At 49.4% G+C, this 25,996-nt stretch overlaps 1 protein-coding gene across 2 annotated transcripts in view; it reads right to left on the bottom strand.

The window, feature by feature from the left end:
- Nucleotides 1-3,463: 3,463 nt before the first annotated feature.
- Nucleotides 3,464-25,996, bottom strand: part of LOC147092070 (membrane-spanning 4-domains subfamily A member 12-like) — a 59,431-nt gene continuing 36,898 nt past the window's right edge. For both annotated transcript variants that reach the window (XM_085975813.1, XM_085975814.1), the window contains 4 exons: nt 22,071-22,127; nt 21,336-21,449; nt 14,171-14,296; nt 3,464-3,745 (listed from right to left, as the gene is read on the bottom strand). In XM_085975813.1, the coding sequence (XP_085831939.1) occupies nt 3,737-3,745; nt 14,171-14,296; nt 21,336-21,449; nt 22,071-22,127 (306 nt within the window). In that variant the 3' untranslated portion in view covers nt 3,464-3,736. The remainder of the gene's footprint in view (nt 3,746-14,170; nt 14,297-21,335; nt 21,450-22,070; nt 22,128-25,996) is intronic.

Here is a 25,996-nt window from a genome sequence, read left to right as displayed (position 1 = left end):
GGAGGGGCAGTAATTAGGGAGCGCTGTACTGTCAGAGGGGCAGTTCTGAGGGAGCGCTGCACTGTCGGAGGGGCAGTACTGAGGGAGCGCTGCACTGTCGGAGGGGCGGTACTGAGGGAGCGCTGCACTGTCGGAGGGGCGGTACTGAGGGAGCGCTGCACTGTCGGAGGGGCAGTACTGAGGGAGAGCTGCACTGTCGGAGGGGCAGTACTGAGGGAGCACTGCACTGTCGCAGGGGCTGTACCGAGGGAGCGCCGCACTGTTGGAGGGTCAGTACCGAGGGAGCGCTGCACTGTTGGAGGGGCAGTACTGAGGGAGCGCTGCACTGTCGGAGGGGCTGTTTTCAGAATGAGATGTTAAACCAAGGCCTTGACTGCCCTTTCAGGTGGATGTAAACGTTCTGACACACTACTGGAAGATGAGCGGGGGAGTACTCACTGGTATCCGGGCCAATATCTATCCTTCAACCAACACATAAAAACATTTATCTCATTGATGTTTTGTGGGAGCTTATTGTACACAAATTGGCTGCTGCATTTCCTACATTACAACAGTGACTACACTTCAAAAAGTACTTCATTGGTTGTGAAGCACTTCAGGATGTCCTGAGGTCCTGAAAGGTGCTGGTATACAATGGACTACTTTTATTTAAAGTCGGATGCCTGAGGGCTGGAGGAGGTTACAGAGATAGGGAGGGTGGTAGGGCTGGAGGAGGTCACAGAGATAGGGAGGGCTGTAGGAGGTTACAGAGATAGGGAGGGTTGTTGGGCTGGAGGAGGTTACAGAGATAGGGAGGGTTGTTGGGCTGGAGGAGGTTACAGAGATAGGGAGGGTTGTAGGGGCTGGAGGTTACAGAGATAGGGAGGGTTGTAGGGGCTGGAGGAGGTTACAGAGATAGGGAGGGTTGTTGGGTTGGAGGAGGTTACAGAGATAGGGAGGGTTGTAGGGCTGGAGGTTACAGAGATAGGGAGGGTTGTAGGGCTGGAGGGGGTTACAGAGATATGGAGGGTTGTAGGGGTTGGAGGAGGTTACAGAAATAGGGAGGGTTGCAGGGCTGGAGGTTACAGAGAAAGGGAAGGTTTTAGGGCTGGAGCAGGTTACAGAGATAGGGACGGTTGTTAGGGCTGGAGGAAGATACAGAAATCGGGAGGGATGTAGTGGCTACAGGAGGTTAGATAGGGAGGGTTGTAGGGCTGGAGGGGGTTACAGAGATAGGGAGGGTTGTAGGGCTGGAGGAGGTTACAGAGATATGGAGGGTTGTAGGGGTTGGAGGAGGTTACAGAAATAGGGAGGGTTGCAGGGCTGGAGGTTACAGAGAAAGGGAAGGTTTTAGGGCTGGAGGAGGTTACAGAGATAGGGAGGGTTGTAGGGCTGGAGGAGGTTACAGAGATAGGGAGGGTTGTAGGGACTGGAGGAGGTTAGAGAGATAGGGAGGGTTGTAGGGCTGGAGGAGGTTACAGAGATAGGGGGGGTTGTAGGGCTGGAGGAGGTTACAGAGATAGGGAGGGTTGTAGGGCTGGAGGAGGTTACAGAGATGGGGGGGTTGTAGGGCTGGAGGAATGTTACAGAGATAGGGAGGGTTGTAGGGGCTGGAGGAGGCTACAGAGAAAGGGAGTGTTTTAGGGGTTGGAGGAGGTTAGAGATAGGGAGGGTTGTAGGGGCTCGAGGAGGTTACAGAGATAGGGAGGGTTGTAGGGGCTAGAGGAGGTTATAGAGATTGGGAGGGTTGTAGGTGCTGGAGGAGGTTACAGAGATAGGGAGGGTTGTAGGGGCTAGAGGTGGTTATAGAGATTGGGAGGGTTGTAGGTGCTGGAGGAGGTTACAGAGATAGGGAGTGTTGTAGGGGCTGGAGCTTACAGAGATAGGGAGTGTTGTAGAGGCTGGAGGAGGTTAGAGAGATAGGGAGGGTTGTAGGGCTGGAGGAGGTTACAGAGATAGGGAGGGTTGGAAGGACTGGAGGAGGTTACAGAGATAGGGAGGGTTGTAGGGGCGCAGGAGTTTACAGAGATAGGGAGTGTTGTAGAGGCTGGAGGAGGTTACAGAGATAGGGAGGGTTGTAGGGGCTGGAGGAGGTTACAGAGATAGGGAGGGTTGTAGGGCTGGAGGAAGTTATAGAGATAGGGAGGATTATAGGGCTGGAGGAGGTTACAGAGATAGGGAGGGTTGTAGGGCTGGAGGAGGTTACACAGATAGGGAGGGTTGTAGGGCTGGAGGAGGTTAGAGATAGGGAGGGTTGTAGGGGCTACAGGGGGTTAGAGAGATAGGGAGGGTTGTAGGGCTGGAGGAGGTTACAGAGATAGGAGGGTTGTCGGGGCTGGAGGAGGTTACTGAGATAGGGAGGGTTGTAGGGGCTGGAGGAGATTACAGAGATAGGGAGGGTTGTAGGGGCTGGAGGAGGTTACAGATATAGGGAGGGTTGTAGGGGCTGGAGGAGGTTACAGAGATAGGGAGGGTTGTAGGGGCTGGAGGAGGTTACAGAGATAGGGAGGGTTGTAGGGGCTGGAGGATGTTACAGAGATACGGAGGGTTGTCGGGGCTGGAGGAGGTTACAGAGAAAGGGAGGGTTGTAAGGGCTGGAGGATGTTACAGAGATAGGGAGGGTTGTAGGGCTGGAGGAGTTTACAGAGAAAGGGAGGGTTGTAAGGGCTGGAGGATGTTACAGAGATAGGGAGGGTTGTAGGGCTGGAGGAGGTTACAGAGATAGGGAGGGTTGTAGGACTGGAGGAGGTTACAGAGATAGGGAGGGTTGTAGGGGCTGGAAGAGGTTACAGAGATAGGGAGGGTTGTAAGGGCTGGAGGATGTTACAGAGATAGGGAGGGTTGTAGGACTGGAGGAGTTTACAGAGATAGGAGGGTTGTAGGGGCTGGAGGACGTTACAGAGATCGGGAGGGTTGTAGGGCTGTAGGAGGTTACAGAAATATGGAGGGTTGTAGGGGCTGGAGGAGGTTACAGAGATAGGGAGGGTTGTAGGGGCTGGAGGAGGTTACAGAGATAGGGAGGGTTGTAGGGCTGGAAGAGGTTACAGAGATAGGGAGGGTTGTAGGGCTGGAGGAGGTTACAGAGATAAGGAGGGTTGTAGGGGTTGGAGGAGGTTACAGAGATAGGGAGTGTTGTAGGGGTTGGAGGAGGTTACAGAGATAGGGAGTGTTGTAGGGGCTGGAGGAGGTTACAGAGATCGGGAGCCAGGGGTGGGGGTTGCGGATGGCGGGGCGTTTGCGGGGGGGGGAAGCGTGTGAGGCCATGGAGGAATTTGAAAATGAGGATGGAGAATATTAAAATCGAGCTGCTGCCAAACCGGGAGCCTATGTAGGTCAGTGAGCACAGTGGGGGTGATGGGGGAGCAGGACTTGGTGCGAGTTCGGATACGGAGCCGCAGCATTTCGGATGAGCTCAGGTTTACGGAGGGTGGTTAGGTATCCTTGGCCGTAAAAGGATTATTGAATAGAAATAATGATTTCCACATTCTCCCTCTTCATGCAACTTTTAATATTTAAGCAGATACAGGTTTTTAGCCCTTGTCACCAGGGCTGTGTTACAAACACTAAAAGACCATTTACACCGATAGACATTCCAGTTAAGATTCGGTATTAAACACTGGACAGCTCAATTTGTTCAAGGTCAGCTCAAACATAAAACAGGTCAAGTCTTGCTCATTGCTCCTTGTTCACTGCCCCTGTTGAATGGTAATCTATCACCTTTCTTCTTGCTGCTAGTGCCATTCCCACGAATACACTGTCATTGCGGCTGGAAAAGCAGCAAAAATAGTTTGTTAATCTGATTTTGTAGGAAAGAATAAACATGCGAGCGCGGCATAATTATCTGTGGAGCAAAAGTGTTCTTGACCACTTCCCCCAAATTGCTCAGCTGGTTAAGGCACACAGAGCAGGAAAGACCCAGGCTCCATCCCCGGCCTGTGCTGAGTGAGCTGATCTCACACCCAGTGTGGCACTGAGCCCCACACACACAGAGCAGGAAAGGACCAGGCTCCATCCCCGGCCTGTGCTGAGTGAGCCTGATCTCACACCCGGTGTGGTACTGAGCCCCACACACACAGAACAGGAAAGGCCCAGGCTCCATCCCCGGCCTGTGCTGAGTGAGTCTGATCTCACACCCAGTGTGGTACTGAGCCCCACACACACACAGAGCAGGAAAGGCCCAGGCTCCATCCCCGGCCTGTGCTGAGTGAGCCTGATCTCACACCCGGTGTGGTACTGAGCCCCACACACACAGAGCAGGAAAGACCCAGGCTCCATCCCCAGCCTGTGCTGAGTGAGTCTGATCTCACGCCCGGTGTGGTACTGAGCCCCACACACACAGAGCAGGAAAGGCCCAGGCTCCATCCCCGGCCTGTGCTGAGTGAGCCTGATCTCACTCCCGGTGTGGTACTGAGCCCCCCACACACACAAAGCAGGAAAGGCCCAGGCTCCATCCCCGGCCTGTGCTGAGTGAGCCTGATCTCACACCCGGTGTGGTACTGAGCCCCCCACACACACAGAGCAGGAAAGACCCAGGCTCCATCCCCGGCCTGTGCTGAGTGAGCCTGATCTCACACCCAGTGTGGTACTGAGCCCCACACACACACACAGAGCAGGAAAGGCCCAGGCTCCATCCCCGGCCTGACGTGACTCCAGGATGGTTTGTTGCCTCCCTGGTGCCAGGGTCAAGGATGTCACTGAACGGCTGCAGGGCATTCTGAAGGGGGAGGGCGAACAGGCAGAGGTCGTGGTTCACATTGGGACCAACGACATGGGTAGGAAGAGGGATGAGGTCTTGCAGCAAGAATTTAGGGAGCTAGGTAGCAGATTAAAGAGCAGGACCTCAAAGGTTGTAATCTCTGGATTACTCCCGGTGCCACGTGCTAGTGAGTATAGGAATAGGAGGATAGAGCAGATGAATGCGTGGCTAAAGAGTTGGTGCAGGAGGGAGGGCTTTAGTTTCCTAGATCACTGGGCCTGCTTCTGGGGAAGGTGGGACTTGTACAAGTCGGACGGGTTGCACCTGAACCAGAGCGGGACAAATATCCTTGCGGGGAGGTTTGCGAGCACTGTTGGGGGGGTTTAAACTAAAATGGCAGGGGGTTGGAAACCTGAGCAGGGAGACAGAGGAAAGGAAAACAGGGATAAAAGCAAAAGATGGGAAGGAGAAAAACAAAAGTGGCAGTCAGAGAAATCAACGGTTTAAATCAAACGTGGCCACAGTAAATAATAATTCTAATAGGTCTAAGAGCGTTAAAAAAACAAGCCTGAAGGCTTTGTGTCTTAATGCAAGGAGCACTTGTAATAAGGTGGATGAATTGGCTGCGCAAATGGAGGTAAACGAATATGATTTGGTTGGGATTACGGAAACGTGGCTCAAGGATGGCCAAGACTGGGAACTCAACATCCAGGGGTATTCGATATTCAGGAAAGATAGGCAAAAAGGAAAGGGAGGTGGGGTAGCATTACTGGTTAAAGAAGGGATTAACACAATTGTAATGAAGGATATTAGCTCTGATGATGTGGAATCTGTATGGGTAGAATTGAGAAATACTAAGGGGAAAAAAAACATTAGTGGGAGTGGTATATAGACCTCCAAACAGTAAGGCGGACGTTGGGGATGGCATTAAAAGGGAAATTAAAGAAGCGTGCAATAAGGGCACAGCAGTCATCATGGGTGACTTTAATCTACATATAGATTGGGCCAACCAAATTAGTAACAATACTGTGGAGGAGGAATTCCTGGAATGTTTACGGGATGGTTTCCTGGACCAATATGTCGAGGAACTAACCAGAGATCAGGCCATCTTAGACTGGGTATTATGTAACGAGAAAGGATTAATTAGCAATCTTGTTGTACGAGGCCCCTTGGGTCGGAGCGATCATAATATGATCGAATTCTTCATTAAGATGGAGAATTAAGTAGTTGACTCAGAGACGAGGGTCCTCAATTTAAATAAAGGAAACTACGATGGTCTGAGGAGCGAATTGGGTAGGATTGATTGGGGAATGTCACTCAAAGAGTTGACGGTGGATAGGCAATGGCAAACATTCAAAGACCGAATGGATGAGCTACAGAATTTGTTCATCACAGTTTGGCATAAAAATAAAACAAAAAAGGTGACTCAACCGTGGCTAACAAGGGAAATTAGGGATAGCATAAGATCCAAGGAGAGGACATGTAAATTGGCTAGAAAAAGCAATAATCCTGAGGATTGGGAGCAGTTTAGGAGTCAACAAAGGAGGACAAAGGGATTAATTAAGAAAGGGAAAATAGAATATGAGAGTAAGCTAGCAGGGAACATAAAAACTGACTGTAAAAGCTTTTATAGATATGTGAAGAGAAAAAGATTGGTGAAGTCAAGCGTAGGTCCCTTACAGTCAGAATCAGGGGAATTTATAATGGGAAACAAGGAAATGGCAGACCAACTGAATACATACTTTGGTTCTGTCTTCACAAAGGAGGACACAAATAACCTCCCAGAGATGCCAGGGAACATAGGGTCTGATGAAAGGGAGGAACTGAAAGAAATCAGTATTTGTAGGGAAATGGTGTTCGGAAAATTGATGGGACTGAAGGCCGATAAATCCCCAGGGCCTGATGGTCTACATCCCAGGGTACTTAAGGAGGTGGCCCTAGAGATAGTAGATGCATTGCTGGTCATCTTCCAGAACTCAATAGACTCTGGAACGGTACCCATGGATTGGAGGGTAGCTAATGTTACCCCACTATTCAAAAAAGGTGGTAGAGAAAAAGCAGGGAATTATAGACCGGTAAGCCTGACATCGGTAGTGGGGAAAATGCTAGAGTCTATTATAAAAGATGTAATAGCAGAGCACGTGCAAAGCAGTGACAGGATCGGACAAAGTCAACATGGATTTACAAAAGGTAAATCATGCTTGACTAATCTACTGGAATTTTTTGAGGATGTAACTGGTAAAATAGATAAAGGAGAACCAGTGGATGTGGTGTATTTGGACTTTCAGAAGGCTTTCGATAAGGTCCCACATAAGAGGTTAGCGTGCAAAATTAAGGCACATGGGATTGGGGGCAAGGTATTGACTTGGATAGAGAACTGGTTGGCGGACAGAAAGCAAAGAGTTGGAATAAACGGGTCGTTTTCCGAGTGGCAGGCAGTGATTAGTGGGGTACCGCAAGGATCGGTCCTAGAACCCCAACTGTTCACAATATATATTAATGATCTGGACGAGGGAATTGGATGTAATATCTCCAAATTTGCAGACGACACAAAGCTGGGTGGGAGGGTAAACTGTGAGGAGGATGTCGTGAAACTCCAGTACGATTTGGACAGGTTGGGTGATTGGGCAGAAACATGGCAAATGCAATATAATGTGTATAAATGTGAGGTTATCCACTTTGGTGGCAAAAACAGGAAGGCAGATTATTATTTGAATGGCAATAGATTGGGAGAAGGGGAAGTGCAAAGAGACCTGGGTGTTATTGTGCACCAGTCGCTGAAGGTAAGCATGAAGGTGCAGCAGGCGGTTAAGAAGGCAAATGGTATGTTGGCCTTCGTAGCAAGAGGGTTTGAGTACAGGAACAAGGATGTCTTGCTACAGTTGTACAGGGCCTTGGTGAGACCGCACCTTGAGTATTGTGTGCAGTTTTGGTCACCTTACCTGAGGAAGGACGTTCTTGCCATGGAGGGAGTGCAGCGAAGATTCACCAGGCTGATACCTGGGATGGCAGGAATGACGTATGAGGAGAGATTGTGTCGATTGGGCTTATACTCACTGGAGTTTAGAAGATTGAGAGGGGATCTCATCGAAACCTATAAAATTCTGTCAGGTCTGGACAGACTAGATGCAGGAAGGATGTTTCTGATGGCCGGGGAGTCCAGAACCAGGGGTCACAGTCTAAGGATAAGGGGTAAGCCATTTAGGACTGAAATGAGGAGGAATTTCTTCACCCAGAGAGTGGTGAACCTGTGGAATTCTCTGCCACAGAGGGCGGTGGAGGCCAGTTCATTAAATATATTCAAGAAAGAATTGGATATATTTCTTGAGGCTAAAGGGATCAAGGGATATGGGGAGAAGGCAGGGACAGGGTACTGAATTTGTATGATCAGCCATGATCTCATTGAATGGCGGAGCAGGCTCGAGGGGCCGAATGGCCTACTCCTGCTCCTATCTTCTATGTTTCTATGTGCTGAGTGAGCTGATCTCACACCCGGCGTGGTACTGAGCCCCACACACACACAGAGCAGGAAAGGCCCAGGCTCCATCCCCGGCCTGTGCTGAGTGAGCCTGATCTCACACCCGGTGTGGTACTGAGCCCCACACACACAGAGCAGGAAAGGCCCAGGCTCCATCCCCGGCCTGTGCTCAGTTAGCAGATTTTACATGTAGAATGCGTATGTCACACTTCAAAGCATCTAAAGTATATTTCTGACCTTGATAACCTGGCTGATCACCAAGGGCAGGAGTGCTGCGGGTAATATCCCTCAGCATCTAGTCTCTGACTGACCTCTAGACTGACATATTTACAACCTGACCAGTTGATTCAAGGGCTAGGCCAGGTATAAAACACAGCTCCATCTCAGCAGCAAAACATCACTGTTATGTCTGCACACTGGGTTACAGTGCTGCATTGGAGTAACTCTAGCACATGAAGTTTGATAGTGCTGTTATCGATATATCATGTCTGACATTGGTGATAGGTACTCGATTGCCTTGGCTTGTAAGAGCAGTTGGATCGGCCATTAAAAACGACATGAGTTGATTTCTACATGCTGTCTTGGGTTATCTTTGCAAATGCAACATTTGGCGACGAGGATGGGATGAAATCCTCCCCATGGGTCTCCAACCTGGTGGTCGCAAAGAAAAAGTCAGGTGGTCTACACGTCTGTGTCGATCTTCAAGCAGTGAATAATGCCGTGATCCCTGACAAATATCCACTGCCCACGTCAGAGGAACTCACAGCACAGTTCTATGGTTCCATCCTGTTCTCGAAACTGGACATTCGACAGGGCTATCTACAGGTTCCCCTCCAGCCCAGCAGCAGGGACCTCACTGCTTTTGTGACACATGCTGGCGTCTTTCAGTACACCAGGATGCCATTTGGACTTAGCTCGGCACCCAGCAGCTTCCAAAAGGTGATGTCCTCTGTGCTCGCGGGCATTCCTGGGGTGGCCATCTACCTGGATGACATCGTCGTGCATGGGCCCTCGACCTCCACTCATGACGAACGCCTTCACAGATTTTTCACAGCTCTAGCAAAACACAAGCTCACACTGCTGAATGGTGAAAAGAGTTTGTGGGGTTTCGGTTGTCGGCTGACGGTATATCCCCACTCCAGTCAAACGTGGATGCCATTCACAGCATCCCAGAACCCAGCTCTGCAGCACAGGTTGCCTCCTTCCTTGGCATGACTGGGTACTACCTGAAGTTTTTGCCCCAGTACTCAGCCACCACAGCCCCACTGCGACAGCTCCTGCGAAAGGATGAGCCCTGGGTGTGGTCATAAGCCTGTACGGAAGCTGTACGTCTCCTCAAATCGCAGCTCACGTCGCCTCCAGTGTTGGCTCACTTTGACGTCGCCAGCCCCACCCTCGTCACCTGCGACGCGTCCGCTGCAGCTGTGGGGGCAGTGTTATCGCAGATACAGAAGGGAGTGGAGAAACCAATCGCCTTTGCCTCCCGAGCCCTTAGCCCCACTGAACAGAAGTACTCAGTAGGCGAGCGTGAGGCGCTGGCGTGTGTCTGGGCATGTGAGCAGTGGCACCTGTACACGTATGGCCATGCTTTCACCCTGTGAACCAATCATCAGGCTCTCACTGCCCTGCTGTCGACATCCGGCACGGGCCACAGACCACTGCGTCTACACCGCTGGTCTGACCGCCTCCGCCAATACAATTTCAGTCTCCAGTTCACGCCAGGACGTGACAATGTTGTTGCAGATCTGCTCTCCCGCACTGTCTCTGCCCCAGCCCCACTCGTCGGTTTTGAACATGTGGAACAGGATCTCATACAGATGCTGCACACGCCTCTCCAAACCACAGTCTCTCTCCAGGAGCTCAAAGAGGCCTCTGAACAGGATCCGGCCCTCTCCCAGCTGTGCACCTTCATCAGAGATGGCTGGCCTCGCAAGGTGCCTGAGGAACTGTCTGCCTACTCCAGAGTTAAAGAGGAGCTCTCCTGCTGGAATGACTCCTGTGTTGCACGTGGGCTCTGCACTGTGGTCCCAAGTGCCCTTCGTACGCGTGTTTTATCCATGGCACACGAGGGCCACTTGGGCATAGTGAAGCTCAAACAACGATGCCGAGACCTAGTGTGGTGGCTGGGTATCGACAGGGAAATCGAGGCCCTGGTCAAGGACTGTGCAGCCTGCCTTGTAAGTGGCAAGACTGGCCACCAAGCTCCTCCACCCCTGCAACCCCTTGCCTGGCCCTCTCAGCCCTGGGAGCACCTGCAGCTGGACGTCTGCGGGGAGATCCATGGTGTCCCCCACCATCAACGGTTCCTAGTGGTGACCTATGACCTGCACTCAAAGTGGCCAGAGGTCACTGCCGTGGGCTCCATCACCTCTCGGGTCATCATCGATATCCTTGAGTCCCTCTTCTCCCGCTGGGGGCATCCAAAGGCCATCACCACAGACAATGGCCCCCAAATGGTCTCTTTGGAACTCTCCTCTTACCTTGAGAGCAAGGGCATCCGTCACGTACGCCGTACTACCACCCTGAGTCAAAAAGCGGGGTGGAGCGTTTTAACCAGACACTGAAAAATGGCCTCAGAGTACACCTATCCCAGGGGTGTGCGTTTGACAAGGCCCTCCTCCACACACTGCTGCACTACAGAGCCTCCCAGCATTCCACTACAGGGGTCTCACCTGCATCCTTCATGCTAGGCCGTGAGCTCATGCTGCCCCTTGGCAGGCTCTGCCCCTCGCTAGCTCAGAGCCCTGCTCCACGGGCTCAAGCCACAGTCGCCAGACAGCAGGAGAAGATGAAACTCCGCTTCGACCAGTCGAAGGGGGCCAAGGCGCCCAACATCTCAGTCTCCGATTGGGTCAGAGTCCGCAGGCCTCACTGCAACAATAAGATGGCCTCATTCTGGTCCTCCCCTCTCCAAATCAGCCGCCAACTTGGACCAGCCACTTTCTGCCTCACAGCCGCCTTCGGAAGGTGCCAGCACCCCCTGATGCAGGATTACACGGATCTAACCCCCAAGCCTTACCTCGAGAGTGGCGGGATGCACATGTGGCTCAGCCAGCCAACCCTCAAGCAGATATTGTGCCTCAGCCACAACCTCCCCAGTCCCCACTTCGGCCTGCTCCTCACCAGTCCCCACCTCGGCCTGCTCCTCACCAGTCCCCACCTCGGCCTGTTCGCACACGTTCTCGCCCTGGCCACCTACAGGACTTTGTCACTACATTTCATGTTTGAAATTCTGTGAGGGGGGAGGAAATGTTATGTCTGCACACTGGGTTACAGTGCTGCATTAGAGTTACTCCAGCACGTGAAGTTTGATAGTGCTGTTATCGATATATCATGTCTGACATTGGTGATAGGTACTCGATTGCCTTGGCCTGTAAGAGCAGTTGGATCGGCCATTAAAAACGACATGAGTTGATTTCTACATGCTGTCTTGGGTTATCTTTGCAAACGCAACAATCACATCTGCTCTCCAGCCCCCAGGTTACCTGCGATCAAGGGTTCAGGAGAGCGGCTAACAGTTTGCATATTTTCAGTTAGTTTGCCCCCTCCTCCCTCCCCACACTCTAGAGATTCCATTTTTCTGATCTCTGCTTGGCCCTAGGGATCCATCTCTTTTTCTCTTTTCCATATCCTTTGTAATTACATAGAAGTTACAGCACAGAAACAGACCATTTGGCCCAACAGGTCAAGCTGGTGCTAATGCTCCACGTGACCCTGCTCCCAGCCCTCTTCATATAACAGCAGCAATTATCCCTCTATTCCCTTCTCCCTCATGTGTTTATTGAGCTTCCCCTTAAATGTATCGACACTATTCGCCTCACCCACTCCCTGTGGCAGCGAGTTCCACATTCTCATCACTCTCTGGGTAAAGAGGTTTCTCCGGAATTCCCTATTGGATTTATTAGTGACTCTCTTATATTGATGGCCCCTAGTTCTGGTCTCGTCCACAAGTGGAAACATCTTCTCTACGTCTACCCTATCGAACCTCTTCATAATATTAAAGACCTCTATCAGGTCATGGCTCAGTCTCCCTTTTTTAGAGAAAAGAGCCCCAGCTTGTTCAGCCTTTCCTGATTGTTATAACCTTGTAGTTCATTCTTCCATCTTCTCCAGTGCCTCCATATCCTTTTCATAATGTAGAGACCAGAACTGTGCACAGTAACTCCAAGTGTGATATGGAGACCAGAACTGTGCACAGTAACTCCCAGTGTGATATGGAGACCAGAACTGTGCACAGTAACTCCCAGTGTAATATGGAGACCAGAACTGTACACAGTTACTCCCAGTGTGATATAGAGACCAGAACTGTGCACAGTAACTCCAAGTGTGATATGGAGACCAGAACTGTGCACAGTAACTCCAAGTGTGATATAGAGACCAGAACTGTGCACAGTAACTCCAAGTGTGATATAGAGACCAGAACTGTGCACAGTAACTCCCAGTGTGATATGGAGACCAGAACTGTGCACAGTAACTCCCAGTGTGATATGGAAACCAGAACTGTGCACAGTGCTCCAAGTGTGATATGGAGACCAGAACTGTGCACAGTAACTCCAAGTGTGATATGGAGACCAGAACTGTGCACAGTACTCCAAGTGTGATATGGAGACCAGAACTGTGCACAGTAACTCCAAGTGTAATATGGAGACCAGAACTGTGCACAGTACTCCAAGTGTGATATGGAGACCAGAACTGTGCACAATGCTCCAAGTGTGATATGGAGACCAGAACTGTGCACAGTACTCCAAGTGTGATATGGAGACCAGAACTGTGCACAGTACTCCAAGTGTGATATAGAGACCAGAACTGTGCACAGTAACTCCCAATGTGATATAGAGACAAGAACTGTGCACAGTGCTCCAAGTGTAATATGGAGACCAGAACTGTGCACAGTACTCCAAGTGTGATATGGAGACCAGAACTGTGCACAGTAACTCCCAGTGTGATATGGAGACCAGAACTGTGCACAGTAACTCCAAGTGTGATATGGAGACCAGAACTGTGCACAGTAACTCCAAGTGTGATATGGAGACCAGAACTGTGCACAGTAACTCCAAGTGTGATATGGAGACCAGAACTGTGCACAGTACTCCAAGTGTGATATGGAGACCAGAACTGTGCACAGTAACTCCAAGTGTGATATGGAGACCAGAACTGTGCACAGTAACTCCAAGTGTGATATGGAGACCAGAACTGTGCACAGTACTCCAAGTGTGATATGGAGACCAGAACTGTGCACAGTACTCCAAGTGTGATATGGAGACCAGAACTGTGCACAGTAACTCCAAGTGTGATATGGAGACCAGAACTGTGCACAGTAACTCCCAGTGTGATATGGAGACCAGAACTGTGCACAGTAACTCCCAGTGTGATATGGAGACCAGAACTGTGCACAGTAACTCCCAATGTGATATAGAGACAAGAACTGTGCACAGTGCTCCAAGTGTGATATGGAGACCAGAACTGTGCACAGTACTCCAAGTGTGATATAGAGACAAGAACTGTGCACAGTGCTCCAAGTGTGATATGGAGACCAGAACTGTGCACAGTGCTCCAAGTGTGATATGGAGACCAGAACTGTGCACAGTACTCCAAGTGTGATATAGAGACAAGAACTGTGCACAGTACTCCAAGTGTGATATGGAGACCAGAACTGTGCACAGTAACTCCAAGTGTGGTCTAACCAAGGCTCGATACACATTTAACATACCATCTCTGCTTTCCAATTCTGTCCCTCTAGAAATGAACCCCAATGCATTGTTTACATTTTTGGTGGCCCTGGTGACCTATGTCGCTACATTTAGTGATTTGTAAATCTGTACCCCCGATCTCTTTGCTCCTCTGCCGCTAGTGACGTGTTAGTTTTTTTATTGTTGATGTTAATGATATAAACCGAACCCCACAGTGGCGGGGCTGATGGCACATGGCAGGATCTTGTGTGGGGAAAATTCAGGCCCCTTTAGCCCGTCAATCCCACTGTTCCACCGCCCCGGTTGCCTCGCTCGTTGCATTCTTACCATAACGGAGTTGATGTTGCAGCAACGAAACAGATGCCTGCCAATTAGCATGGTGCATGTGATGGCTATGACCAACTCCGCCACTGTGTACAACTGTAACAGTATCACCAAGGTGAACGGTGTCAACTGTGGATTAAAGCACAACGACATTCACCTCACTTGCACTTGTTGCGAAAGACACTTAAGAGCACGTGTGTGACAGATGAAGATAAACACATGCGAGCAGAAATCGGTGCCATTTTAGGCCATGATCCCCCCTTCACCCTCCTCACTCCATCTTGTCTTTTGCTATTTTATGATCATTACTCCTCAGATGTTCTACTCTTGGTCTCCTGTTAATATTCCTTCATGCTCGGCAAGTCTCGCCCCATTGTCTTCCCAGGGATCCCATTGCTACACAACTTCATAACTGTAGTGTTTCCCCTCCAGCAAACTTTCAAAACTGCATCTTGGCGTCCATCTGATCTGCTTCTTGATTACACCTTACCTTCTCTGGTCTCCGATTGATTGACGGGGCACTATGAATAATACTGCAAGGCCATGGATCTCCCCCAACCCCCTGACCCCCCCACTTATTACAAACATATGAATAATGATGGACAGGTAAAGATCCTCTGGTCCATTCAGCCTGCCCCACACAATTGCGATTGCGTGTTTATCACAAAATATACACTCCACCCCACCCAAAACCATGTGATCTCCCGGGAGAGGCGAAAAACCAGGTTAAAAACCCAGGCCAATTTGTGGGGGGAGGGGGAACCTGGGAAATTCCTCTCCGACCCATCGAGGTGATCAAAACTAGTCCAGGCAATCAAAGCTATTCCAGGAGATCTCTCTGACCCTGAATTCGCTGCAGTACCTACCTTCTGTAAGAGGTGATGTCCGCCCCAGCCAGAAACAGGTCCAGTTCTCGCTTGAAGGTATTGACTGAGTGGGCGTCCACCGCATGAGATGGTAGCCTGTTTCAGAGGGCTGCTATTCTCTGGGAAAAGAACCACCTCCTGACATCTAACCTCGATCTGTCCTTGGACAACGTAAAATTGTGACCCCTGATCCTCCCTAATCTGCTTCATTGCTAAGTGACGTCCCGAGAGGTCGCTGTCCTCTCGATGTCATGCCATTGTGGTTGTGGTGTGGCGTGGTACTGCTCATTATGGGCTAGCCTGAAGGCCAAGTACACCCTGGATAACAGGGCCTCCAGCTTCTTCCAGACAAAACGAATGTAAGCTGTGTAGATTGAACAGGGTGGGGGTGAAGCATGGGTCGGTGGAGAAGAGACGCAAAACAGACGGAATCGCAATGGCCGCCCATCATAGGACATGGCCCAATATTCAGTTCTACTGAAGTAAACGGAGCTAAATATCGGGCGGGGCGTATAACGGGCGATCAATGTGATACTGCCTGTTTAGTGTCCCCCGCTGTCCTTGTGAAATTTCACCCTCCCCCCCACCCCCCACCCCCACCCGCTCCAGTGTACTTAATAAAAGCCAGGACGAATGAAACGAGTCAGAAGGATGACACTGCTTCTGCTGATTTTTTCCTCTCCGAAGTCCCCGATCTTCCAAGGACCACTGCTTTTCTTGATATATATTAATGACTTAGACTTGGGTGTACAGGGCACTATTTAAAAATTTGCGGATGACACAGAACCTGGAAGTATAGTGACCAGTGAGGCGGAGAGTGATAGACTTCGAGAGGACATAGATGGGCTGGTGAAGGGCGGACACGTGGCAGATGAAATTTAATGCAGAAAAGTGCGAAGTGATACATTTTGGTTGGAAGAATGAGGAGAGGCAATATAAACTAAAGGGTACAATCCTAAAGGGGGTGCAGGAACAGAGAGACCTGGGGGTATGTGTGCACAAATCCTTGAAGGTGGCAGGGCAGGTTGAGAAAGCGGTTAAAAAAGCATATGAGATCCTGGGCTTCATGAATGGAGGTATAGAGTACAAAAGCAAGGAAGTTATGATGAACCTTCATAAAACACTGGTTCGGCCTCAACTGGAGTATTGTGTCCAATTCTGGGCACTGCACTTTAGGAAGGATGTGAAGGCCTTAGAGAAGGTGCAGAAAAGATTTACGAGAATGGTTCCAGGTGTAGTGATCAATAGCATGTCATTCTATAGTGGACACTAGGTGGAGCCGTAGAGCTGTATGTATGTATAAGACTACACTACCCAGCTGTATGATATTAAGACTACATTACCCATGAGGCACTAGGCTACCCACAAGGCAACAGTCAAGATGGAAGCCTCTACAGATACTGTACCAGTCCACATGTGCTCAATAAAGTAACTAGCAAAAGCTAGCTGTGTTCATAATAAGAATGTCTAGTTATTAATGAACATAACATGGTACCAGGGTGGTGAAGATCTGCTGAAAATTGTGAAAAGCGACATGGAGAATTTGAAGCCACCAGAGTGTTTGAATCTCGAGGGAAATGTCGACTACAATTGGCGGATTTTTAAACAACAATTCGAACTCTACATTGCAGCCATCGGATTCGGTATGAAGCCAGACGCAAGGAAGGTAGCATTGCTGCTTACGGTTGCAGGCCCACAGGTGATAGAGGTATTTAATACATTTGTATTTAATCCAGCGGAGAACAGAGAAAAATTAGAAGATGTGCTAAAAAAATTTGATGCACGTTGCTCTCCCAAAAAGAATGAGACGTATGAAAGATACATCTTCCGTTCTCGGACACAGCAACAAAATGAGACTTTTGATAGCTTTATAACTGATCTGAAACTGAAAGCACAGACATGTAATTTCTCTGAGCTCAAAGCATCCATGATTCGTGACCAGATTGTGTTTGGTATTCATAATAAAAAAGTCAGGGAACGTCTGTTGAGAGAAACCGAACTAAATTTGGAAAATGCAGTGAAAATATGCCAAGCCAGCGAGCTAGCTCGAAAGCACGCGAAGACTTTCAGTGAAATCAATAATGATGCGATTGTAATGAGTGATAATGCTGCTGTCGGTGCTGTGTCCTATAAGGGGAAGAAACATGTGCAGAACAGAAATGAAAAGCAATCGGAGGATGAAAATTTTAATTGTAAACGCTGTGGTTACAAACACCAGTTAAGACAATGCCCAGCGTTTGGAAAAATGTGCACAAAGTGTAATGGAAAGAATCACTTTGCCAAACAATGCTTTTCAAAAGTACAAACTAAGAAAGGGCAACGAGTTAATGTAATTGAGGACACTGATTTAAGTGAGACATTTTTTGTAGGAATGGTGTCATGTGACGATATCAAAAAAGATACAGAAAATGTGCAGCCCTCAGAAATGGACAATGCTGAACATAAAGTTAATGCAGTAAAAGAGGACAAATGGATGATCCCACTGCAGGTAAATGGAGCATTCGTTACCTTGAAACTAGACACTGGGGCAAAAGCAAACTTAATCAGTATGAGTGACATTAACAATATGAAAGAAAAGCCCAAAATACAGAAAAAGTCAGTACTACTGAAGGACTATAATGGACAGAAAATAGATAGCTTAGGTGTATGCAGACTTAAAGTGACAGTCAAAGACAAAGTGCATCATCTCATGTTTTCTGTTGTGGCTGAAAGACTTGATTCGATACTAGGTGACAAAGCTTGTGAAGACTTAGAACTGGTCAAGAGAGTCTACTGTATAAACTGTGCCATAAGCAGACCAGATGACTCAGGTGATGAAGCAGAGAGCCCATCAAGGATGAAAAGGTCAAAGGGTATCCATGTCTTCAAAAAGCCTAGTTTCTCCAAGAAGAAAGAAAAAGACTTTAAGGTCAAAGAGAAGCCAAAGGAAGAAAAGCACAAAGAGAAAAAACACAAGGAGAAAAAGTCCAAAGATATAACCGCAGCAGATGTTGTTAAGCAGTGGAAAGAGAAAAAGAAAAAGAAGAAGCCTGCACCAGAGCAGGAAGCAGTTCCGGTGGATACTCCTTCTTCCCTCAGCCCAATCTTTGGTGTTCCATTAGCCGAGGCTGCTGAGAGGACTATGCTGTATGATGGGATCCAGCTGCCAGCAGTTTTTCGAGAGTGCATTGACTACATTGAGAGTTATGGCATGAAGAGTGAAGGAAACACTGAAACCCTCTCCAAGCAAACATCGCAAGGAGACCTCGATCTATACAAGAGCAGATTGATGACAATGCCGCAACTGCATCTTGTCATTCACCGCCAGAACAATCTCATGAAGACACATCAGACTTACCCGTGTTGAGAAGATCCACACGTGAAGTAAAAAAGCCTGATAGACTTAATCTTTGAGTACAATGTAAAGCTTTGAAAATGTGTTGACTGTTTTGAAAATGTTTATGTTTATAGAGCACTAACAAAAGTGTTACTGATATTATCTTTATTGTTTTCTTGAAAGTTGATTGATATTGATTTTGTTAAACCTCAAAGAAAGGGGGATGTAGTGATCAATAGCATGTCATTCTATAGTGGACACTAGGTGGAGCCGTAGAGCTGTATATATGTATAAGACTACACTACCCAGCTGTATGATATTAAGACTACATTACCCATGAGGCACTAGGCTACCCACAAGGCAACAGTCAAGATGGAAGCCTCTACAGATACAGCACCCAGTCCACATGTGCTCAATAAAGTAACTAGCAAAAGCTAGCTGTGTTCATAATAAGAATGTCTAGTTATTAATGAACATAACACCAGGGATGAGGGACTTCAGTTACGTGGTTAGACTGGAGAAGCTGGGGTTGTTCTCCTTGGAGCAGAGAAGGTTGGGAGGAGATTTGATAGAGGTGTTCAAAATCATGAGGGGTCTCGACAGAGTAGATAGAGAGAAACTGTTCCCATTGGCTGAAGGGTCGAGAACCAGAGGACACAGATTTAAGGTGATTGGCGAAGAACCAAAGGCGACATGAGGAAAAACTTTTTTACGCAGTGAGTGGTTAGGATCTGGAATGCGCTGCCTGAAAGAGTGATGGAGGCAGACGCAATCGCGGCTTTCAAAAGTGAATTGGATAAGTACCTGAAGGAAAAGAATTTGCAGGGCAATGGAGAATAGGCGGGGGAGTGGGACTAGCTGAAGTGCTCTTGCAGAGAGCCGGCGTGGGCTCAACGGGCCGAATGGCCTCCTTCTGCGCTGTCACCATTCTAGGATTCTATGAAGCCAAAGAAAGATGGAGGCCCAATCCTTCAGGATGCACCTGCTTTTTTTAAACTTTTTTTTTGAGCGTGATAATACCCTGGGGACATCGCCTGTTTCGAAGTGGGAGAATAGCCCAAGGTGAGGTCAGTGGTGCTGCTTCTCCACGTAAGAAGTTGGAGGATTCTGGCTTTCTGCAACACAGGTTCGTGGAGCGGGTTTTTCTCAACTCATCCCAAGATTCCGGAGATCTTGTTTGCCTTATGCAGGCACGGCGGGAACGAGATTCCCTTTTGAAGATAAATTCACTGATACCACACTCCTAGGGGGGTGGAAGCCAGGCTTGAAGGGAGTTCCTGTCTCTGACCAGCACTCCCTGTGAGCGCAGGTCCCCAGTGGGCGTGTGGAATCGGTCAATTCACTCTGATTCAAAGATGCTTTAAACTCTGAAAGGGGAGATGGACTGAGGCAGCTTCTATGGAAGCAAGGGCGGGGTATTCCATTATTTCTGTGGTGACCTAGAACTGCCTCTGAGGAGCTTTTACTCACAGTCTCGCCGGTTTTACTCAGTCAAGGCTCCAGTGTTGCCCCTAAGGCTAGTCGATGAGCTAACCATCTCCTAACACACCTGCAGGAAGAATTGGCCGCACTGAAGGGACCTATGATCAGGGAGGGCGTTTGTTCCAGGGGTACTGAACGGCCATGATCTGACTGAATGGTGCAACAGGCTCGAGGGGCTGAACGGCCTCCTCCTGTGTTCCAGGCCATCGGCTGCCTTTCAGGCTGGAAGAGCTCTGAGCATCAGGGCTTCAGTGTTGAAAGCAATGTGCCTGATTAAATGGCGGATAAAGGAACACCACACGTGAATGCGTTGAAGCCTTCGTACGCGAACGTTGCAGGCAGTGATTCCTGGGCTTTGTGCGACAGTAAGAAAGCTCCCGACACATGGCGGCTGATGTTCCTGCCTCTTGAGATCGGAGAGAGAGACGTACTGGCATTGAGGCCTGTCCCCAGATCCCCACCAAGCAGAGGGTCTGCTGGGTGGGGGGCTGGGGGGAGGGGTGGGAGGGTTAGGGATAAGGCTGACCATGCCGAGCTAGGCCTCCATTATAACTCTCCGCCCCTCCCCCGAAATCACTGCGCTCCTCCAATTTCGGCCTCTTGCGCATCCCCCGATTTTCAGCGCACCACAATTGGCGGCCGCGCCGTCAGCTGCGTAGGTCCTAACCTCTGGAATTCCCTCCTTAAAACTCTCCTTCTCTCTCTCTCTTTCCTCCTTTAAGGATTCAAGTATAGGAACAAGGATGTCTTGCTGCAGTTGTACAGGGCCTTGGTGAGACCACATCTTGAGCATTGTGTGCAGTTTTGGTCGCCTTATCTGAGGAAGGATGTTCTTGCCATGGAGGGAGTGCAGCGAAGATTCACCAGGCTGATACCTGGGATGGCAGGAATGACGTATGAAGAGAGATTGGGTCAATTGGGCTTATACTCACTGGAGTTTAGAAGAATGAGAGGGGATCTTATTGAAACTTATAAAATTCTAACAGGACTGGACAGACTAGATGCAGGAAGGATGTTCCCGATGGCGGGGGAGTCCAGAACCAGGGGTCACAGTCTAAAGATAAGGGGTAAGCCATTTAGGACCAGTGATCAGCCATGATCGCATTGAATGGCGGAGCAGGCTCGAGGGGCCGAATGGCCTACTCCTGCTCCTATCTTCTATGTTTCTATGTAAGACGCTCCTTAAAACCTGCCTCTTTGACCAAGCTTTTGGGTCACCTGTCTGAATGTGGCTCGGTGTCAGTGTTTTGTCTGATAACCGCTCCTGTGAAGCGCCTTGGGACATTAAAGGCGCGGTATTAATGCAAGTTGTTGTTGATTTGGGACATGTGATGGGAGCAATCCCAGGGGATGGACAGGCACAGCGCACTTTGCAAGAGGGGGCCCAGGAAATTGGTCCGTTATCATCAAATTGAAAAGTCATAACATAAAGCCATTTTAAAAAAAATATATAAATTAGAGATGGTATAATACTATTGCCATTACATGGAACAATGGCACTTACCGGCCGCCACGCTGAATAATAGGCCAGTGGAAAATACAGGGACACGGAGTATGCAATGACCCCGAGTCCTGCCACAACAGCACTGATGATATTCGTTATCAGGACAATCTTCACCTGCAAACAATACAAGGTGACGTTCAGGATGTCTACTGAAAAACGCACTGAGATAGCAAGAAAGAAAAGAAAGGGCTCCCAATTCCACAGCCGTCCCAAAGCGCTTCGCAGCCAATGAAGCACTTTTTGAAGTGCAGTCACTGTGGTAATGTGGGAAACGCGGCGGCCAGTTTGCGCACAGCAAGCTCCCGCAAACAGCAATGTGATAAATGGCCAGGTCATCTGTTTTAGTGATGTTGGGCTCAGGACACCAGGTCGCTAACTCACTGCTGTTTGTGGGTGCTTGCTGTGTGCAAATCGGCTGTCCCCGCACTTTAAAAGTACTTCATTGGCTGTGAAGCGCTTTGGGACGTCCTGAGGTCATGAAGCGCGCTGTATAAATGCAAGTCTTTCTTTCTTCCGGGCGCTCCACCCACCTGATGCTTTGTGCCCAAGCACGGAAGAGGAATCCCCCCCCTGTTCCTCCCCCCTTGTGTCTACCCCATCCAGCACTGTGAGATTGCAAGGCTGACACTGCGCAGTACTAGTGCACGGAGGGCATACATTGGAGGCACCCCTCCCTCCCTCCATTTGATTTTACGTGATTGCCAAACCAGTAGCAGTACTAACGCAAATACTAACCTTGAACAAGTTCGATAAATCCTTCATTTCAGTTGACAGTGCTCCAGAAATGATGTACTGCAAAAGAGAGCGCTGGAGAGGTTAGTATTTGTTCACACACACAAAGGTACTTCAGTGAGCCGCACTCTCGGTTCTCCGCAAGAGTTGGGGCTTCATCTGGTTAACGACAACTAAAATATAATAGCGTTTTGAACTGATTTCTCGTAGATGGTGCTGTATATCCATCTGGAGTAACTGGGTTCAGTTCTGGGTATGCACCTCAGGAAGACGTTCAAAACCACTTCACACACTTAAACCAATTTCGAAGCAATCCCGAAACAGTTAAATAAATGGGACCAATCAATGCAAATAAGCCCGCCAAAAATTAACAATGAACCGAGACTGATTTGGCGGGCAGATAAGCAGGCCTCAATTAGTATAAACTAAAAACCTGTCTCCACAAGAAATCAGTTCGATGAGTTCAGTTCAGCAGAAGGAGTTCAACAGAAACAGTTCAACCAGTTCGAGAAGAAAGGAGAGACCCATCGTTCAAGTTTAAAACACCATCGAAACTCGGCGGATTCAGAAGCAAGCATCTGGAAGCAGTTCTCGCTCGAAGAAGAAGTAACACATCATCGGACACCTCGCGGCACCAAGGGCCCCACGAAACCAACAACCAAATATTACCAGAAGCCAACCAGGTAATACTGGGCCACCGCGACCAACAAGAAACCAACTCGGAAGAAACCGAAGATCTGCAAGTTTTTCCCACTCTACAAACTATTCCTGCGTTTGGTGAGCATTATCCCTGGTCCTTCAGAGTCCAACTTAGCTAGTAAGGTGGGATTGGGAGGGGTGAGGTATTTGTCTACTGTAATTTTTCCCTCGTGTATGTTGAAGTGTTTCCCCATTTTATTAGAGTGTTAAGATTATTGTATTGTATTTTTCCTTCTCAAATAAAAACCAAAGTTCTTGTATCAAATTCAGTTGTCCGCTGCAATTTCATTACAACCCCCAAATAAGTCCAGGTCTAGAACCAAGGGAGTGGGAGCGATTCGAACCGCTCATAAGTCAGGGGCGAAGCTGACCCCACACACCACCCCTTACAATATTCACCTTGGAGGGGGTGCAGCGCAGGTTCACCATAGAAAAGTACAGCACAGAAGGAGGCCATTCAGCGCATCGAGTGTGCGCCGGCTCATTTCTGTGTGGCGGGCGACTGTCTGTGTGGAGTCTGCACATTCTCCCCGTGTTTGCATGGGTTTTCTCCGGGTGCTCCGGTTTCCTCCCACAGTCCAAAGATGTGCGGGTTAGGTTGATTGGCTATAATAAATTGACCCTTAGTGTTAGGGGGATTAAATACGTGGGGTTACGGGGATAGGGTGGGATATGTGTTGGTGTAGGGGTTACGGGGATCGGGTGGGATATGTGTCGGTGCAGGCTCGATGGGCCGAAATGGCCTCTATCTGCACTGTGGGGTTTCTGTGATTCTGTGATTTCTAAGAAATCAGAATGATACCGGGGGCTAAAAGGGTTAAATTATGAGGACAGGTTGCATAGACTTGGCTTGTACTCCCCCTGTGTATAGGAGATTGATGGGTGATCTAATTGAGGTGTTTAAAATGTTAAAGGGAATTGATAGCGTAGTTAGAGAGAAACTATTTCATCTGCTGGGGGAATCCAGAACAAGGGGGCATAACCTTAAAATTAGAGCCAGGCCGTTCAGGGGTGATGTCAGGAAGCACTTCTTCACACAAAGGGTAGTGGGAATCTGGAACTCTCTCCCCAGGCTGGGGGTTAATTGGAGCTTTCAAGACTGAGAGGGATAGATTTTTGTTGGGTGAGAGTATTCAGGAATATGGAGCAAAGGCGGGTAAATGGAGTTGAGGTACAGATCAGCCATGATCTGATTGAATGGCGGTGCGGGCTTGAATGGCCTGCCCATTCCTAATGTAACAGGCCCAAGGGGGCTGAATGGCCTCCTCCTGTTTCTATGGTAACAGGCTCGAGGGGGCTGAATGGCCTCCTCCTCTTCCTATGTAACAGGTTCGAAGGGGCTCAATGACTTCCTCCTGTTCCTATGTAACAGGCTCGAGGGGGCTCAATGGCTTCCTCCTGTTCCTATGTAACAGGCTGCAGGGGGCTGAATGGCCTCCTCCTGTTTCTATGGTGACAGGCTCGAGGGGCTGAATGGCCTCCTCCTGTTCCTGTGTAACAGGCTCAAGGGACTGAATGGCCTCCTCCTGTTCCTGTATAACAGGCTCGAGAGGGCTGAATGGCCTCCTCCTGTTCCTGTATAACAGGCTCGATGGGCTGAATGGCCTCCTCCTGTTCCTGTGTAACAGGCTCGAGAGGGCTGAATGGCCTCCTCCTGTTCCTGTATAACAGGCTCGATGGGCTGAATGGCCTCCTCCTGTTCCTGTGTAACAGGCTCGAGGGGCTGAATGGCCTCCTCCTGTTCCTGTGTAACAGGCTCGAGAGGGCTGAATGGCCTCCTCCTGTTCCTGTATAACAGGCTCGATGGGCTGAATGGCCTCCTCCTGTTCCTATGTAACAGGCTCGAGGGGCTGATTGGGCCTCCTCCTGTTCCTATGTAACAGGCTTGAAGGGGCTGAACGGCCTCCTCCTGTTCCTACAATCAGCTGTTATCTGGATGTCTTTCATGGTGTATCAGACTGTCAGAAACCCTTGCTGTGCCAACTCTCCCCAAGACAGACCAGGGCTAATTTCTGAGTGCGCACGCTGGTGGTGAGAAATCTCACCCACTGGCAACGCCCGTTGGAAATGCGGGCATGCAGTTGCCCACGAATCTCTGATGTAATTATCTGAGACACCCGAATTTCTGATTTGCTCTGGTGACGGGCAAAGATCCCTAAACGCCAACATGCACTTGAAAAGTGAGTCCTTCTGTGTCAGAACATCTTCTTCTTCTAGGCAGTCCCTCGGAATCGAGGATGACGTGCTTCCACACTAAAAATGAGTTCTCAGGTGACTGATGAGTCCAACGCGGGACCTGCAGTCTCTGTCACAGGTGGGGCAGACGGTGGTTGAAGGGGCGGGTGGGTGGGGTGCTTGGGTTGACGTGTTTTCTTTGCGCTGCCTGCGCTTGGCTTCCGCTTGCTCCTGGCGAAGAGACTCGAGGTGTTCGGCGCCTTCCCGAATGCTTCTCCTCCACTTTGTGCGGTCTTGGGCCAGGGATTCCCAGGTGTTGGTGGGGGTGTTATACTTTTTCAAGGAGGCTTTGAGGGTGTCCTTGAAACGTTTCCTCTGCCCACCTGGGGCTTTCTTGCTGTGCCGGAGCTCTGAGTAGAGCGCTTGTTTTGGGAGTCTCGTATCGGGCATGAGGACGATGTGACCCCTTCATCGGAGCTGATCGAGCGTGGTCAAAGCTTCGATGCTGGGGATGTTGGCCTGAGCGAGAACACTGACGTTGGTGCGCCTATCCTGCCAATGGATTTGCAGGATCTTGCGGAGGCAGCGTTGGTGGTACCTCTCCAGTGCTTTGAGGTGCCTGCTGTGAATGGCCTCCTCCTGTTCCTATGTAACAGACTCGAGGGGGCTGAATGGCCTCCTCCTGTTCCTATGTAACAGGCTCGATGGGCTGAATGGCCTCCTCCTGTTCCTATGTAACAGGCTCGATGGGCTGAATGGCCTCCTCCTGTTCCTGTGTAACAGGCTCGAGGGGCTGAACAGGCCCCTCCATACAGGAGGGCGGGTATCACTGCTGCTCTGTAGACCATGAGCTTAGTGCCGGGTTTGAGATACATAAGTTAGAACATAAGCTTAAAAGAAGAGGTCATTCACCCCAACAATCCATTATCCCTCACAGCTCATATGCAATTTTACATAGAATATACAGCACAGAAACAGGCCATTCATAAGAACATAAGAACATAAGAAATAGGAGCAGGAGTAGGCCAATCGGCCCCTCGAGCCTGCTCCACCAT

The sequence above is a fragment of the Somniosus microcephalus genome, unplaced genomic scaffold (assembly GCF_052327205.1).
Source record: "Somniosus microcephalus isolate GS21.2 unplaced genomic scaffold, FLI_Smic_1.0 unresolved_chr2, whole genome shotgun sequence".
Lineage (NCBI taxonomy): Eukaryota > Metazoa > Chordata > Chondrichthyes > Squaliformes > Somniosidae > Somniosus > Somniosus microcephalus.
Note: the sequence above shows the minus strand (reverse complement) of the source record. Positions and strands in the feature narration are given on the sequence as shown.